This window comes from Arachis stenosperma, chromosome 6 (genome assembly GCF_014773155.1).
Source record: "Arachis stenosperma cultivar V10309 chromosome 6, arast.V10309.gnm1.PFL2, whole genome shotgun sequence".
Lineage (NCBI taxonomy): Eukaryota > Viridiplantae > Streptophyta > Magnoliopsida > Fabales > Fabaceae > Arachis > Arachis stenosperma.
This window is the reverse complement of record NC_080382.1, coordinates 3,736,296-3,751,568: the sequence shown is the minus strand read 5'-3', so window position 1 is coordinate 3,751,568 and position 15,273 is coordinate 3,736,296. Positions and strand designations below refer to the sequence as shown.

The 15,273-nt window shown below is 33.0% G+C and overlaps 3 protein-coding genes and 1 non-coding gene across 5 annotated transcripts; 3 read left to right on the top strand and 1 right to left on the bottom strand.

Annotated features, from left to right (window-relative positions):
• The first annotated feature begins 735 nt into the window (after positions 1 to 735).
• Positions 736 to 5,349, top strand: LOC130932899 (uncharacterized protein At5g08430-like). Its single transcript, XM_057862352.1, has 9 exons — positions 736 to 896; positions 1,092 to 1,162; positions 1,492 to 1,679; positions 2,255 to 3,104; positions 3,244 to 3,344; positions 3,470 to 3,529; positions 3,756 to 3,806; positions 4,537 to 4,608; positions 4,765 to 5,349. Exons 1-9 carry the CDS (start codon positions 784 to 786, stop codon positions 4,891 to 4,893), a joined length of 1,635 nt encoding a protein of 544 aa, XP_057718335.1. The 5' UTR covers positions 736 to 783; the 3' UTR covers positions 4,894 to 5,349.
• A 4,237-nt stretch (positions 5,350 to 9,586) lies between these two features.
• On the top strand, positions 9,587 to 11,088 carry LOC130936245 (transcription factor MYB4-like). Its single transcript, XM_057866287.1, has 3 exons — positions 9,587 to 9,937; positions 10,085 to 10,214; positions 10,504 to 11,088. The coding sequence occupies exons 1-3, from the start codon at positions 9,805 to 9,807 to the stop codon at positions 10,913 to 10,915; spliced, it is 675 nt and encodes a 224-aa protein (XP_057722270.1). The 5' UTR covers positions 9,587 to 9,804; the 3' UTR covers positions 10,916 to 11,088.
• Positions 11,089 to 11,181: 93 nt separating this feature from the next.
• TRNAR-CCG (transfer RNA arginine (anticodon CCG)) lies at positions 11,182 to 11,254 on the bottom strand. The gene has a single exon. It is a non-coding gene; the product is annotated as a tRNA-Arg (tRNA).
• Positions 11,255 to 11,381: 127 nt separating this feature from the next.
• On the top strand, positions 11,382 to 14,680 carry LOC130936243 (protein CHLOROPLAST J-LIKE DOMAIN 1, chloroplastic). Of its 2 annotated transcripts, none has more exons than XM_057866285.1 (10): positions 11,382 to 11,607; positions 11,676 to 11,784; positions 11,874 to 11,978; positions 12,336 to 12,413; positions 13,062 to 13,117; positions 13,338 to 13,395; positions 13,512 to 13,637; positions 13,749 to 13,844; positions 14,259 to 14,330; positions 14,466 to 14,680. In XM_057866285.1, exons 1-10 carry the CDS (start codon positions 11,507 to 11,509, stop codon positions 14,526 to 14,528), a joined length of 864 nt encoding a protein of 287 aa, XP_057722268.1. In that variant the 5' UTR covers positions 11,382 to 11,506; the 3' UTR covers positions 14,529 to 14,680. The 2 variants fall into 2 exon arrangements, with proteins under 2 accessions (XP_057722268.1, XP_057722269.1); XM_057866286.1 differs by having other exon boundaries at positions 11,389 to 11,607; positions 11,700 to 11,784.
• The last annotated feature ends 593 nt before the right edge of the window (positions 14,681 to 15,273 follow it).

The following is a 15,273-nucleotide window of genomic DNA, read 5'->3' as shown; positions in this document are numbered from 1 at the left end:
TTGATCGAGAGTTTTATGGTGTGTTGATGGAGTTTTCGAATGTTAGCGACGAATTGTATATTTTGAGTTTCGAATGTTGCTCGAAAATGGAAGGGTTGCGTTTTCTCTGAATGGCTTTAAGAAGTGGAAGAAGTGGAAGAGTCTGCCATTAAGGGGCGGTTTACGCGAAGAGAAGCGTAACAGTTTGAGTGGGAGCGCGTGAATGTTACGCTCCATTCAATATAATTAGTGCGCGTGTGGAATATTTGTGGGCTAGAGACTTGTAACACTTGTAAGGCTTTATTGCTTGTATGTGTAGCAGGCCCGTTTATTAAATATATTTATAACAAACTTTTTAAAAAAATCATATTTCAAACATAAATATACAAAAATAAATATTTTTCGTATATTGCACGAATACATATACTAATTGGATATTAACTCGCATTAACAGAGAATATATACCAGTAAAATTATAAATACTAAATTTATTTTATAATTAAATTATTTTTATAAAAAAATTAAATTATTAGAATATTTTTTTAAAAATATATTTGGTCAAAAAAATATCTGATAAAGATCTGGATAGATTTTTAAATAACTATTTTCTAATTTTTGTCTTTTGACTGTTTTTCTTTATCATAAGTAACCTATTAGAGTATCAGACTAATTAATGACATGTTTTATTGGGTTGACGCAACAAAAGAAAAAAAAAAAAAAGACAAAAGCCTGATTGGTATTTAAAAGCTCATAGCAAAGATCTGTACCATCACCTTCACTATATCAAAGTTGAGACCTGAGAGAATGTCAAATAACAGCAGTGGAGGTAAGAAGAGAAAACTCTACCCATCAAAAGAATCCGAAGATTGGTGCTTTGAATGCAAGGATGGTGGAGAAGTCATTGTATGCGATCGCAGGTTTGTTTTCTTTTTTTTTTTTTTGGAGGGAGTTCAAACGATTCAGTTGCGTTAGGTTCTTTTTTTTTTTTTTCCTTTTCCTTTTTTAAGTCTTCACTTGTAATAAGCTCCACCAGTTATGATATGGTATGGTATGGTATATCGTATGGTATGGTATGGTATGGTATGGGTTGACTCTGATTCTTTTGCTTTCAGGAACTGTGTGAAGGTTTATCACTCCTACTGTGTTCCAGTTACCCCTGAGAAGGACAAATCTTGGATTTGTGGTAAGCCATTTGAGTTTCTTGATAATGTAGTAGAGTTCTTGCTGGGTAGCCAAATATATGATTACTGATTAGTCTTCTTTTAAATGGGAACTTTTGATTTGCAAACTAGATGGCCTTCCACTAATGGTTCCATCAAGTTTAATGCATGCATGTAAAAATACATTGAGTTTTATTCTCTGTGGTTTCTTCTTTTCCTAATTGAGTACACCAAACCCTAACTAAATCATTAGGTTTTTGCATGTCCAATTACCATGAGATTAAGCTCTTTCAATGACTACATGATTAGGTTGCCATAACTGAAATGCTGCATTTGTATTTTATATTTTCAGCTTGGCATTATTGCTTCGAATGCAAGGAATCCGCAAAGTTTTATTGCCTTGGTTGTCCAAATGCTTTGTGCAAAGAGTGCTTGGCTTCCTCAGAATTTATCACTGTCAAGGGTGATAAAGGATTATGCTGCAACTGCGCGCCGCTAGTCAAAATTATAGAACAAAATTTGGAGCTGGACTCTCAGGGGGTCGGTGTGATAATATGGAATGCCATTTATTTTTGACCAAATTAATTCTTGATTACATCGAATCCATAATTGCATTTAATTTAGCTGCTACACCCTTTCTGCACTAACTTCATAATATTAGGAACCATTATGGCAAAGGATATATACTAGTTTTCAATTACTATGTGACTTACATCATTACTGATTGAGAGAAAAAAGAATATAGGCCACAATCGTAACAACTAACAAAGACTGAAAATTTTGGTGAAACTATTGCTATTTCTTTTCTCTAATTTGTGGATGTTTCAGTTTCTGAGTGTACAAGATAATTCGCAATATTAACATATGAGAGTGTGAGAGGTAAGGCTGTTTAACATTTGTAGTTGAGATAAAATAAATGGCTGGTCAGGTCTTTGCAACATATGTGAGTCTAGACTATTGAGCCAAAATTGTTACCGTCATTTGGTTCTTTTGGATGAAAGATGAACCAGCTAAATGATAATGATCAGATTGGTAAATTGGAATCATATTATAATTTAAGTTGAGATGATATCTATAGTTGGCAGTTTCCAATAAAATTTGTTTGTTCCTTGCAGAACAAGATAAGCGTGAATGGAAGAGATACATATGAGGGTCTATTCAAGGAATACTGGGAAATTATTAAGCTAAACGAAGGATTAACTAGTGATGATATCTCTGCTGCACAAACCAACTACAACAAAGTGGTTAAAAATTCACCAGATCAAAGCAAAGTCATTGATGTAGATAAAGAAAGTCAGAATGACTCCATGTCATCGGACGGCAATGAAGCTTTTGTGTATAAACACAACTCAACCAAAAGGAAGCAGTCCAGTTCACTGGAGTTTATGGGATGGGGATCGAAACCTCTCCTTAGCTTCCTTGCGTCCATTGGAAAATTTAGTACTGAACCATTGTCACAGTGGGGTATACGGACTCTCGTGTGTGAATACATTGAGAAGAACAATCTCTATCTCTCGCAAGATAAGAAGAAGTTCCTCCTTGATGAAAAGTTGTTTCCTATATTCGGAAAAAAGGTTATGTCAAAAAATCAAATATATCCTCTATTGGAACTTCACTATGCTGAAAAGTCGGGTGATAGAGATGGTGAAGAAAGCAATTATGAAAGCATAAGCACTCCTCCAGACAAGGGTCTCAGTGCTCAGACTTCATGTAGGGAAAGGAGATTGTCAAGCTCGAAAGGAAAACTTAAATTGGAAAAGGAGGACTTGTCTATCAAGGCTAGTCGTTTTGCATCCATAAGTGCCAGTAATATAAGACTTATTTACTTAAGACAAAGATTGGTGCTAGAGTTATCTAAACAACTTGAAAGTTTTACGGGTAAGGTTGTTGGAGCCTTCGTTAGAGTTAAAATGGATTCCAGTGATTGTAAGCAGACTAGGTCTTACCATCTTGTGAGAGTTACAGGTATCAAATTAGACATGTTTGATAATCTATATTTTACACTTCTCCCTTTTATTTGCTAGGTTTGTTAAGTTGCTTTGTGTTTTACAGTGTTGGCCTATGTTTCCTAACTTTTTGCTTAATGCTCCTGTTTAACTTATAGGTGTTGTATTGGAGGATGATGTTAAGAGAATTCTTTTGCAAGTTTCCTTCATGTCTAAAGCCATCCCTATCTCCGAGCTTTCTGATAATGACTTCACAGAGGTCAATCAGCTGCATTGAGCATGTTATTTTGTTTGAATAATTTATGAACATTTTGTATGCAGTATGTTGTGCTTCTAAGCGTTTATTGCTGTATAACAGTTATTTGTGTTTTATATTGTTTACAGCAAGAATGTGAGGATTTGCGGCTAAAAGTGAAAGCCAACCTGCTGCAGAAACTAACTGTTGTAAGTTGTTTTGACATTCGAAGAAGCATTTTTATCTTTTCGAGGAATACTATCCCAATTAGGAATTGTATTAGTTTAATAAGAAATCATATTCTACTTGTTTAATGTATCAATTTGACTGTTAAAGTTGTTAGATTGTAGCTCTAAAGTTAGTATAATTACCTAATACAAGCTTGAAAATCATAGGAAATTTGAGTAATTCTTTTACCCCTTTGCTTTTTTACAGGTGGAGCTTCAAGAAAAGGCAAAAAGTCTTCATGAGGATATAACAAAGCATGTATGCTTCTTTTGACTCTTGGTAGCTATAAGTTAACATCTACCTATTCACCCCGCAAATACAAAAAGAACAGTGTTATATCTACCCTGTTCTAAGTACAGGTTCAAATGTTTGAAATATCTATATCTATAAGACTTCATTGCACGAATTACATTAGTCGATCCTTTGTTAGAATAATCGTAATCATGATCATATGAGCACATTCCTTTTCCCTTCTGCCTGACTTATGAGCCCAAAACATTTTATTAGGAGAGTCTGTGATGACAGACTGACAGAGATAGAGTTGATATGTTATGTGTGAAAAGTGAAAACTGAGCTCCATTTTGAAGTATCCTTGATTGAATCCTTTTTGACATTTTGTGCATGTCATTGACTCTTGCTTTCTTTCTCTACTATCCTTAGTCGAGATAATGTGTTATAGAGTATTAAATATCAAATTAGCGCGCTATAGGGAGTAACAATCAATAAAAGCACCATCTTAGTTCTTATATAAACAGTAATTTAGCCAAAATATAAAAAACAATGAAGGCAGGACCACCCAACATTGCTTCTAATTCTAAACAATTCCTAATTAAGAGAATTCCATAGATTACTTTATTACAACATTGGCTTTGCTTACCAAAATCTTGTAACGTTTGGTTATTTTGGTTTTGGTGTTTGTTGCATTTATTACAGCTTGTAAATGTCTTTCTTATTTTTCTGACCCTCCTTCACTTTATGTTCTTGCTAGTGGATCGTGACACGACTAACCTATTTGCAAAATCAAATTGACCGTGCAAACCTGAGGGGAAGACAAAGAGAATATCCTTGTTCCTATTATTATATTTTTATTAAAAATAAATGCATGAAATCTTAGTAGCTCATAGTCATACACGTTAGCATAGACCTTGTATAAGTTTCTGTTGCTTCAGTATAAGAATCATAGTTTCTCCTTAACCATGTTTTTTTGTGCTATACAAAATTTGCCTTACTAGATGAAAGGGAAGAACTTCAACAACCATGGAAGCAAGAAGAGTTGTTAAAGCGAGTTCCTTCAGTTTCCCCAGAGTTTACTACAGAGCCACACAATGATCCTGAAGAGAACTAACACATGTAACTTGTGGTTTTATGGTTTAGATTGAAGGTCCATGCTTTTGGAAACATGTTAATTTCTTAATGCTGCTCCAATAGGTTATAGCCTTTTTAATAATAATAAATTAATTCTAGCTAGTTTATGTTTGGTCAATTTTGTGACACTTGGAATTAAGGCTATGTACTGTCGTGTATAATAGCTTTATCAAAAATGTCATGTGTACATTAAAAATCAGTCACCAAATCAGTTGTTATGTATGTGTTTAAATACATGAATTTTCAATAAAAATTTTATATTTTAATATGTATTTTATACAAATAATTGATATAGTGGCGGATTTTTTGTGTACACTTAACATGATTGTAGTTTTATATATAGTTGGTGCTCTCATATTCATGATTTTTGTCTGCCAACATTATCCATGAGACACGTCATGTGCAATTTTCCCACTTCCTCCCAATCTCTCTTCTAAGAAGTTTCCCACACCTTTGTTTTTCTCAAAATTGTTCTTGTGGTTCAATTTTAATCAGGTGCAGTCTTTTTTGCTGATTCAGCAATGTGATTGCTTTAGAGTTTTTCAATTGCGGCCAAGTTCAGTGGTTTTAATAAATGAATATTCAATGAAGCATAATCAGCAAAGTAAAGAAGAGGATCTTGCTTTGTCAAGCATGGTTATGATGGTTTGACCTGTGCTGCAATTAAAACAAATAGATACGGAAAGAGATTTTATTGTAAGGAAAATCTTGCAGTGCTCTATAATTATTCCTTTCCGCTTTGTAAAACCACTTAATTTCACTTTCAATAGTTTGACATGCCGACACCTTCTCAAACGTGACTATAATTAGAATAATTCAGTTTAATTGTCAACTTTTTAAATTAATTTGGGTTGATTTAGTGGTTAGTTTATTAGTTTGTTTAAATAAGTATTGGGAGTTTGAATTTTGTTTTGTATATGTAATAATTTATTGGACATCAACAAATTCTTAAATAGAGTTTTAATTTGTGATATATTAATCCTTGATTTGTAAAGGTAAATAATAATGTGAAAAAAAATTGTGATTTTTTCAGATTTAGGAGTCAACCACATGGTTTAGAAAATTTGCATATAGTCCATTTGTGACTTTTTCTTATTGCACCCTTTGCCACAAGTCCTTTTGCGTAAAATTCTTATTTTATCTGGCAAAATTTCTCTCCCATAGGGCCATAGGTTCGAAATTGGGCATGCTATGCTTCAAAGAGGTAGTCTAAAACTTAGGGATGACAAAATTTTTTGAAACGCAGAAATTTTTCTGTAGAAATAAAGATGGAGACTAAAATATTTTTAAGGCAGATGTGGAAATCCGAGTGAAAATTTCTATTCCGTCGTCGCTAATCTTCTGAATTACTAAATTTATTTAAATATTTTTAATAATTTATTTCTAATATAAATTTTTTATCATTTCAACACACACACACATATTTTGAAAAATCTAATCCTAATTTCAAAACGGTCTTCTCTTCTCTCTAATTTCCATAACACTAGCACTGCGTTGTCTCACTCCTCAGTCAATTCAGAAGGCCAGAACTCGCAAATCTCAATCTCCCGTACCGTTACAACGGGAGTGGATCCTCTCCAATGGGAAAAAAAATGGATGGTATCTAGTGTTCAATTTCACCATTCATTGTTCTCTCTCTCTCCTATTTAATTTTGGTCTCACTTATAGAATTAAAGGTGAGAGATCACACTTTATTCTCTCAAGTGTTCAAAAAAATGGAGAGGATCCATTTCCCCGTTACAACTATACCCCTAGCCACTCCTACTCAGTGTTCATTGTGTTGTCACCCCCTCACTGTCTCATTGTCTTTGATCGCGGCGTCCTTTTCTCTTTTCACCATTGTATGACTATGTCCTTGTATGTTGTAATAATATTTTCTGATTTTTTTTATTTTTCATTAGAACTTTCATATAAATGATTAGGAAGATGGGGAATGGGGCTCGCAGGAAACAGAGATTCGCGAGAAATGGAGATGAGGAGCAAATCTAGGAGCGGGGACGGAGAGCGAAAAAGTATCCCCCACCCCCCATCCTGTCCCGTTATCATCCCTACTAAAAATCCTTACACGGTTTCCAATTAAAAAATTTTAAGTCATAAAATAATCATAAGATTAGACTCTTAGGATTTTTTTTGAAATAAAATAAAAAAATTTTAATTTAAAAAATGATTTTATTTTTATTTTAGAGATTTCTTTTTTTTTTACATTGGAGGCAAGTTCGCCAAACTCTTTGACGAACTTCAACATTTTGACAAAGTTCGCCTAACTCCTCAGCGAACTTCACATAAATACTTGAAGTTCTCCTAATCCCTCGACGAATTTCGTGTGACTCTCAACCTCGGCGGACCTTCCTCCATCCTTATATATTTCACTGAAGTTGTTCAGAACAAAAATTAGTTATCTCTTATTCATTCTTCTCACATTTTATTATTTTTTCATTTGATTTTTACTCCCTAAAATATCTTGAATTCTATTGTTATCTATTCATTATGATGGTGAAATAGTATATGATCAAAATGGATCTATTGTATTTAGTTCTGTTCAGTCAACTTTTATATACATTCACACAAAGTGGAATGTCTAACGACAATGAAGAAAATTCATGCCATTGGTCAACAACACATAAAGAAAGTGAAAAAAATTTATCGTAGATATCCGACGGAAGTAGATGACATTTTGTTTTACAAAAGATTTATTTAATTATTTTTATTATTTTATGTTTCATAGATAACATTTATTTTATTATGTTATTATCAATTCTAATAAGATTTTGTGTGATTTAGGTATCGATTATGTGATCACGTGGATATACGTTTAATAAGGGGTTGGCAAAATCATTGGACAAATGTTCATCTGTTGGAGCTATTTGTTTTTTTAGCCGACTTGTGTGGAGGAACTTCTATAGATATGGATTATGATACCCACTCAAGTGGGGCAGCTAGAATAAACATTAGATGATTGATGGTTGATCTAAACATGTTACTTGAGGATAGTCAAGAGAGATCAAATACAGAGAATTCTAATGGGATGATGCAAGATTTTGAAAGTCATGAAGATCCTACAATAAGAGATCCAATGATGGATCCGTATCAAGTTAACTCTTGATGATGGTGAAGATATAAAGGTTGAACTCATGGAATTTCTTGATGAGAAAGAGGAAGAGATGAACTACTTCACAAATGCACAACTCATGCTTACATGTCTGCCATTTTTTGACCGTACAATTGGTCAAATTACTTTTTCACATTGAATCTCAAGGCAATGAATCCAGATTATTTGTTTGGTCAAGGAAGCTCTGAGAATGATCCTATTAATGGAATATATGCATCTCTTATCATCAAAAGTAAAAAAAAAAAAAAAAAAAAAGAGGTGACAAAATACAATGATCCTTATATTTACATGCAAACATTATCAATGGGCCAAGATCACGGAATATACTTAAAGATTTTATTTTATTTCAAAAAAAAATTCTAGCCTCTTAAAGATTAATTTAGTTTGGATTTTTATTTTTAAGATTTTATAAAAAGATTTAAAAAGGGAAGGTAAAAACAAAAAGATATGATTGAATTATTTTTCTTTACAAATTTTTCAAAAACAAAAAATATTAAAAAATAAAAATAAAAAAATACAAACTAAATACATTCTATTAATATTTTGTCTGTGTACGTCTAATGTCTAAGTGTGCCTCGGTTAGGTGAAAACGACAACCAACAGGCAACAGCATATGTAAACTCCTTGTTAGTAATATATACATATAGTAAAGACGTGATAAGAATTTTGATTTAATTTTTAAAATATTTTGATATTATAATTTTAGATAAGTCAATCAGTTGTATAAAATTTTTACAAAATAAATGATTTTATTATTTATATATTATTATAATTTCATGTTTTACGTATATAATTTATTCTTTCGATTTTACTTAAAATTTTAATTTTTTTTACGAAATTTGTTATTTATTTATGAATTTAATTTTAATATATCGTATAAAATATTTTATATTATCATATTATTATATTTATTTTTTTTATTATTATTCATTCATGTAATTAATATAAAAAAATTGATTATTTTTATTAATATAATATTATGCTTTAGATGTACATATAAAGAAAAATTTAGGGGGTTAGTAATTTTGTTATATTTTGGCCAACATGTAACCAACAAAGAAAGGTGAACCATTTGATGAAATTTCACACTAATTTCACACTATTAAATCATCATTAATGACTAATTAATAGCTACCAATTACAAATGTTGCTGGCCCTAGCATTGCTCGTACATATAAAACTAGTTTACACTAACGCATCAAAATTAAATTCTTTAGCCGAAAACCATTTGAAGGTTGAAGAAGATAATGGAAGGGGGCGGCAGAGAACAGTGGTAAGAGGATTGAAGGCGCATACTACTTTTGACCTCTTTGTCCATTAAAATCATTACTTTAAAGGCTCTACAGGAATCCCATGTTTCGAAGAGAAGCAACCTCGAAGCTAAGGTTGGAGCCTACAACAAAGTAGTATTGTGTTGTATACTATGTATTAAATTAAATTAAAACGTTTCAAAAGTCATTGTATTTAATATTTATATATAAAAATAACTATGACATTCATATTCACATGGCCCATCTCTATTATAAATTTGTTATCACATGACCATTTGTTTTGCTCAATTTCAACTGGGCGTGCTTTGAAGGAAAACAAGTGTTATTGGGGAAAAAAAAAAAACACAAATGGAATAATAATGATATCACTGTCAAGCACTTTAGCATTGAAACACAAAGCTATATAGTATTTAACTATTTATAGCTAAGAGGTGAAGCTACCTTGAAAGAGTTTAAGCTAACAAAGAAACAAAGGAGAATTGAATTGAAGTTTCTAGTTAAGCAGTGAAAAATGGCAAAAACTCCTTGTTGTGAGAGAATGGGTTTGAAGAAGGGACCCTGGACTGCTGAAGAAGATCAGATATTGACATCTTTCATTCATAGATATGGCCATGGAAACTGGCGTGCACTTCCTAAACAAGCTGGTGAGTCTAAATAAATAAATTATGTTGCTATTATTAATCAATATATATCAATGATCATTCACAAGCTTAGTATAATATTTACAATAATATACCGATAAAGAAACAGAACAAATGCTAAAGGAATATCTAATAATGTGTACTTATTAGGTTTGTTAAGGTGTGGCAAGAGTTGTAGGCTTCGTTGGATAAATTACCTGAGGCCAGATATTAAAAGAGGGAAATTCAGCAAGGAAGAGGAAGAGGCCATTCTCAAACTACATGCAGTTCTTGGAAATAGGTAACAATATTAATAACTTGATGACAAATCTACGTGCATGGTAGTTGATATCACATGTATTACATGTATCATATCGACAAAAAAAATTAGTCCAAACGGTCTCAACTTGTCTTATTTAATATTTATTTATTACAAGATGTATTAAATAAAGCTAAAAGTAAGAAGTTTTGGCAGCTTTTGGCTACTATTTTTTGTTATCAAATGTTTTCGATCATCAAATGTGATTGAATTTGGTAAAGTCATATAATTAGTAGTATTAATTAACCATGGTGTTCATCATGATCATCAGGTGGTCTGCGATTGCAGCAAGATTACCGGGTCGTACAGATAATGAAATAAAGAACTTTTGGCACACTCATTTGAAGAAAAGGATTGAGAAAAGTGAAGTGCACAATAATGGCATCAGTGGTAGTAAATATTCCTCACAAATCATCACCATGCCAAGAGTAGTAGCAGCAATTGCACCAAGTAGTGGTAGTGCTGCTTCTAGCTTCAATGATGGTTTATCCTCAACCTCAAGGAATAGATCAAGTTCATCACCAAATATTATTGCAGGACCAGGATTTTGCAGTGCAATAACATCCTCTTCTGATGATACTTCAGGTGAAACCATGGGAAATCATAACGATGGTTCCATTCAGCTCAGTGAAGAGATGGAATTTTGGTACAATATATTCATCAAATCAGGACAGCTATCTTAAAGGGCATGTGGATTTAATGTAGGATAGATTACTAGATGATATGTTTGTGTCTTATTCCTAGATTTTTCTTATGTTTGTGTACAAAATTTATATCCACTTTGCTAATGCAAATTGGCAGAGGGAAAATAAATATGAATGGATGAAAAGAAAGGAATTTGTAACAGCTTTTGCCTTGTCTAAAAATACTTACTAACTGTGGTGATTAGCCAAAGTTACTGCAATGTAAAGAAGAAAGCGAGATTTAACAATTGAACATTAAAAAGAAGCGTTCACGGTGGGACTCGAACCCACAATCTCCCGCTCCGGAGGCGAGCGCCTTATCCATTAGGCCACGCGAACAAGTTGACACCTTTTTAGCATGTTATAACATTTTTACTAACAAACATTTGACACATTTGGTACCCTCAACATGTTTTGTTTTGCTTTTTTTTTTTTAATTCCCTCGGCGAGTCAGTTAGTTGCCAGAGCTTAGGCAATAATAAATCGCAGTAAATGGAGAAAGAGAAAAAGCAAGCAGATGAAAATGGTAAAACCCTATAAAACTCTGGGCTTTGTGGTTCGATAGCATTAGCATTTAGCAGTTTGCAGAAAATGGCTTCGGCAGTCTCCAACGCACTTTTCCCTAATCAATTGACTCTCTCACACATCCACACTTCCCGCCACAGACCTCAACCCTCTCCCTTTCTTCTCAGGTTTCTCTCTCTTCTTCTTCTTCGCTGATATATTTTCTTTTTTATTGTTTTCTGAAATGAATTTTCAGGTTCCACAATACATGGAGTACCAGGGCCAAGCTTTTCTGTTCTGCTGCTTCTGCAGCTGGAGCTGGAAGTTCCAGCTCCAATCCTGACGGTGACTTCAACCCTTACGAGGTTCAAATCGAATCCCTTTTTTTCTCTCTCTCTCTACAGCGTTGAAATTTGAAGCTGAAACTTGCTTAGGTTACGATATTATTGTGCAGGTTCTAGGTGTTAGTCCTATTGAAAGATTTGACATGATCAAGGCTGCATATGCGAAAAAGAAGAAGGAGGCTGAGATTAGCGGCGACGAAGCTACTGCTTCCCGGGTAAGTTTCCTTCTTTCTCATCCTTTCATTTTGGGGCAAACAATGGTTGTTGGGCATGGAAACTTTCAATGCAGTGGTATTTTATTACGGAGGAATAGTTGATGATATGGCTTTACTCATTTCTTGAACGGCATCCCCTAAGATTTTAATAGAATCCATGTTCCGGTTTAGTAGATTATAACTTGAGCAGTGTTTAATTGTTTAAGGTTGGTCAAAATCTAGATTTCCTAGGGTTACAAATTGAGTTGTTTATTTCTGACTTGTGAAGTTGTTACTGCTCTATTTTGATGTGAGGCTTTCCTTTAAGTTCAATCCACTAACATATGGTATGTTGTGATTTCCAAATGTATAATCCAGTTGGAGAAGGCATATGACAAACTCATGATGGCTCAGTTGACTAATCGGAAAAAGGGTGTGACTTTTGGATCATTTAAGGTAAAGTAGGGTAATCTTTCATTTCTTGGACACTCGACATTGAAGTCATCACTTGATAGTAGTATGAAGACACACAAATATATTGTCTAACACTTAGACTTATTCTTGAGATTGAAGCTACTTCATTAAGTTAAGAGAAAGTATAGGGAATCAATATTTAGTTAGCCAACATTAGCCAACCTTTTTTAAAACTATTGTTTATACTAAATTCTAGAACCTAAAATTGGTTAATATTACTCATAGATTATAGCATTAACAACAAAGAATTCAGGCGTAATTACTAGCACATTGTTTTCTTTCATGTGTGTGATGGGATCCGAGATAGGGTGACCTGATGAAATAACTTCCACTACTACAATATATTGGTTTTATTCTTAGAACTGTTGATGATTATATGCACATTTTATCTACACAAGCACGATTTCTGCTTTAGCTATGCAATTCTTTTATGCTTGGCATGTGTAGTGGATTTGAAAAGTATCCAACTATCTCCACAAGGAAGTTAATGAAAAGGTTTAATTCTCAGTTTCACACACTTTATTTTGTTTAAACTATACATTCTTCTTAAATATCTAAATACGTGATCCTAAATTCTACATTTGTGTTTGACCTCCACAAGATCTTATATAACCTCCTAAACAATTACAGGTTTCGAAGGACATCAAGTATGCTGACAAGCAGCCAATTATACCTTGGGGGCCAAGGTTTGATATTGCATCTTATCACTTGTGATTCATGACTTGTTACTGTTGTTGCTGTGTATCTTTCGATACTCACTCTACCATACACCTACGTTAGTGGATCATTCAATATTTGAATTCTTTTCTACTAATCTTGTTGCTTTTCATGGACAAATGATATTTCATTATACTGAACATTTTCTGTAATTTTTTGTTATTCAATTTTCTGTCAATGTAATTTCAGGTTTGCTAAATCAACTACAAATGATACACGCATCAACTTGGCAATATCTGCTGTTTTCGTGAGTAGTAAATGAAGGGTTGATTTTATTTATTCTTTGGGAAATATCATTGCTCAGAATAAGTATTGTGTCTATGCTGTAGTGTTTAATCAGAATTCCTAACCATTTGTCTGCAGACAGCTTGGATCCTTGTTAGGCGGAGTGCTGAATATAAACCTTTGCAATTTTTAGCATTTGCTTTTGTTTATAGGCTATTTGAGAAGTTAAAATCATTTGAATCTCCTGCAACCCGAACATATAATGTGAGTTTGTATCCTAGGCAGAATATTCAGTGCAATTATAAAATCTTTTATTTCTGAACAATGTCCAATTTTCAATATAATTGAAATAGTTCAAGTTGGTCTTGGCTACAGGAAGAAGGTGAGGATACCGGAGAAGGTTTGCGTATGGGAAAACGATTGCTTCGATCTCTGGCATTGGTGTTTGGTTGTGTAGCTTTGTCATCTGTGGTAATGTTGATTCATCATATCTTTGGTGTGACAACTTCATCTGTGGTTTATTTATTACATCTGTGGTATAATTTTCAATGTGTATGTGATCGCTGATTCACACAACTTTTCCTTAAGTCGGACTTCATGTAGTACCATGCTAGGCAAGTTATCACTTCCAGAAGATTTTGAAGTTCGATGATACCCTAACTAATCCATATTTTTGTGGATTTTTATTTTGATTGATATTCTAATTTCTATCTTCTCTGGGTTGGTCAATTATTTCAATTTTGTTGTTTAGTAAATTAATATTCAACTCAGTTAACTAGGTTTGAACTTTTCTGTATTCATCAGTAATAATATATGCCTCAACCCTCAAATCATTCAGTTTTCAAATTAAAGATTAAAAAATGCTTTCTACCATTTTTCTTGCAGGGATACACTATCTTTTTGAACATAATTGAGTATGCAGGTGGTTTTATTCCCGCTGCCCTTTACAACAGCCAGGTATGACATTTTTTTTAATATAAAAAGAAGCACCAAAACATAGAGTATTTACTTTGTCCGGCTAGAACAGTTTGTCACCGAAATTTCTTATTATCTTGTTGGTAGAAATTGTAACATTGAACTTCATATCTGCAGGAGTTGATAATCACCACTTCATCGGCGGTAATGCTTTATATTTTGGCAACTTATTATAGATAGTGAAGTGGGAAGCTCTCTTGAAGTCGTAGAAACCCTGCATGTAGTGTTATTTTTGGTTTTTATTCTAGTGAGTCAAATTTTGTCAAAAGAAGAAGAATCAATATTAAGATATGTTTATACTATATTGAGATAAATATATCATATATTACATCTTCGGCTGGGAACTCATTTATTCCTTACTATTGCCTTTTCTGTCTTTCTATTTTCACCCACCAATGCTCTTTCTTTTCCTCTTGGTTCTGTTTATTGGCGATTAATTAGCTTTCCCTTCCAAGCTATGTTACTTGGGGTTTAACATATTTAAAGTTTAGGGATAGATTTTGAACTGTTAATATATAAAGTATATACCCTGTACTATTTATTTGAAGGACAAAGTTCCCCTAACAATTCTAAAGTACCTAATCGGTCCCCGGCCCATTAAAGATTTTGGTCAAATTAGTCCCCGAAACCGGTCCTGCTGATATGTCAATTAAATAAGTGATGTGTCAGATACATAGAAATGATTTAAAAAAAAAAGTATAGGTAGACAATGAAAATACTAAATAATGTGAACAATGGATATATCGGATGTTCAATTCACTAGCTATGCGGATGGTTATTCTAATATTGGGTAATTTGGGGTGTAGTGTGTTTTTGCTTTATTGGGCAAATTTTAAAACTCATTTTTTACATTGTTTATAAAAGTCATTGTCTACCTAACAAAATCTAAAAAAAATATATATGGACTAAAAATCCTTTCTTGAAT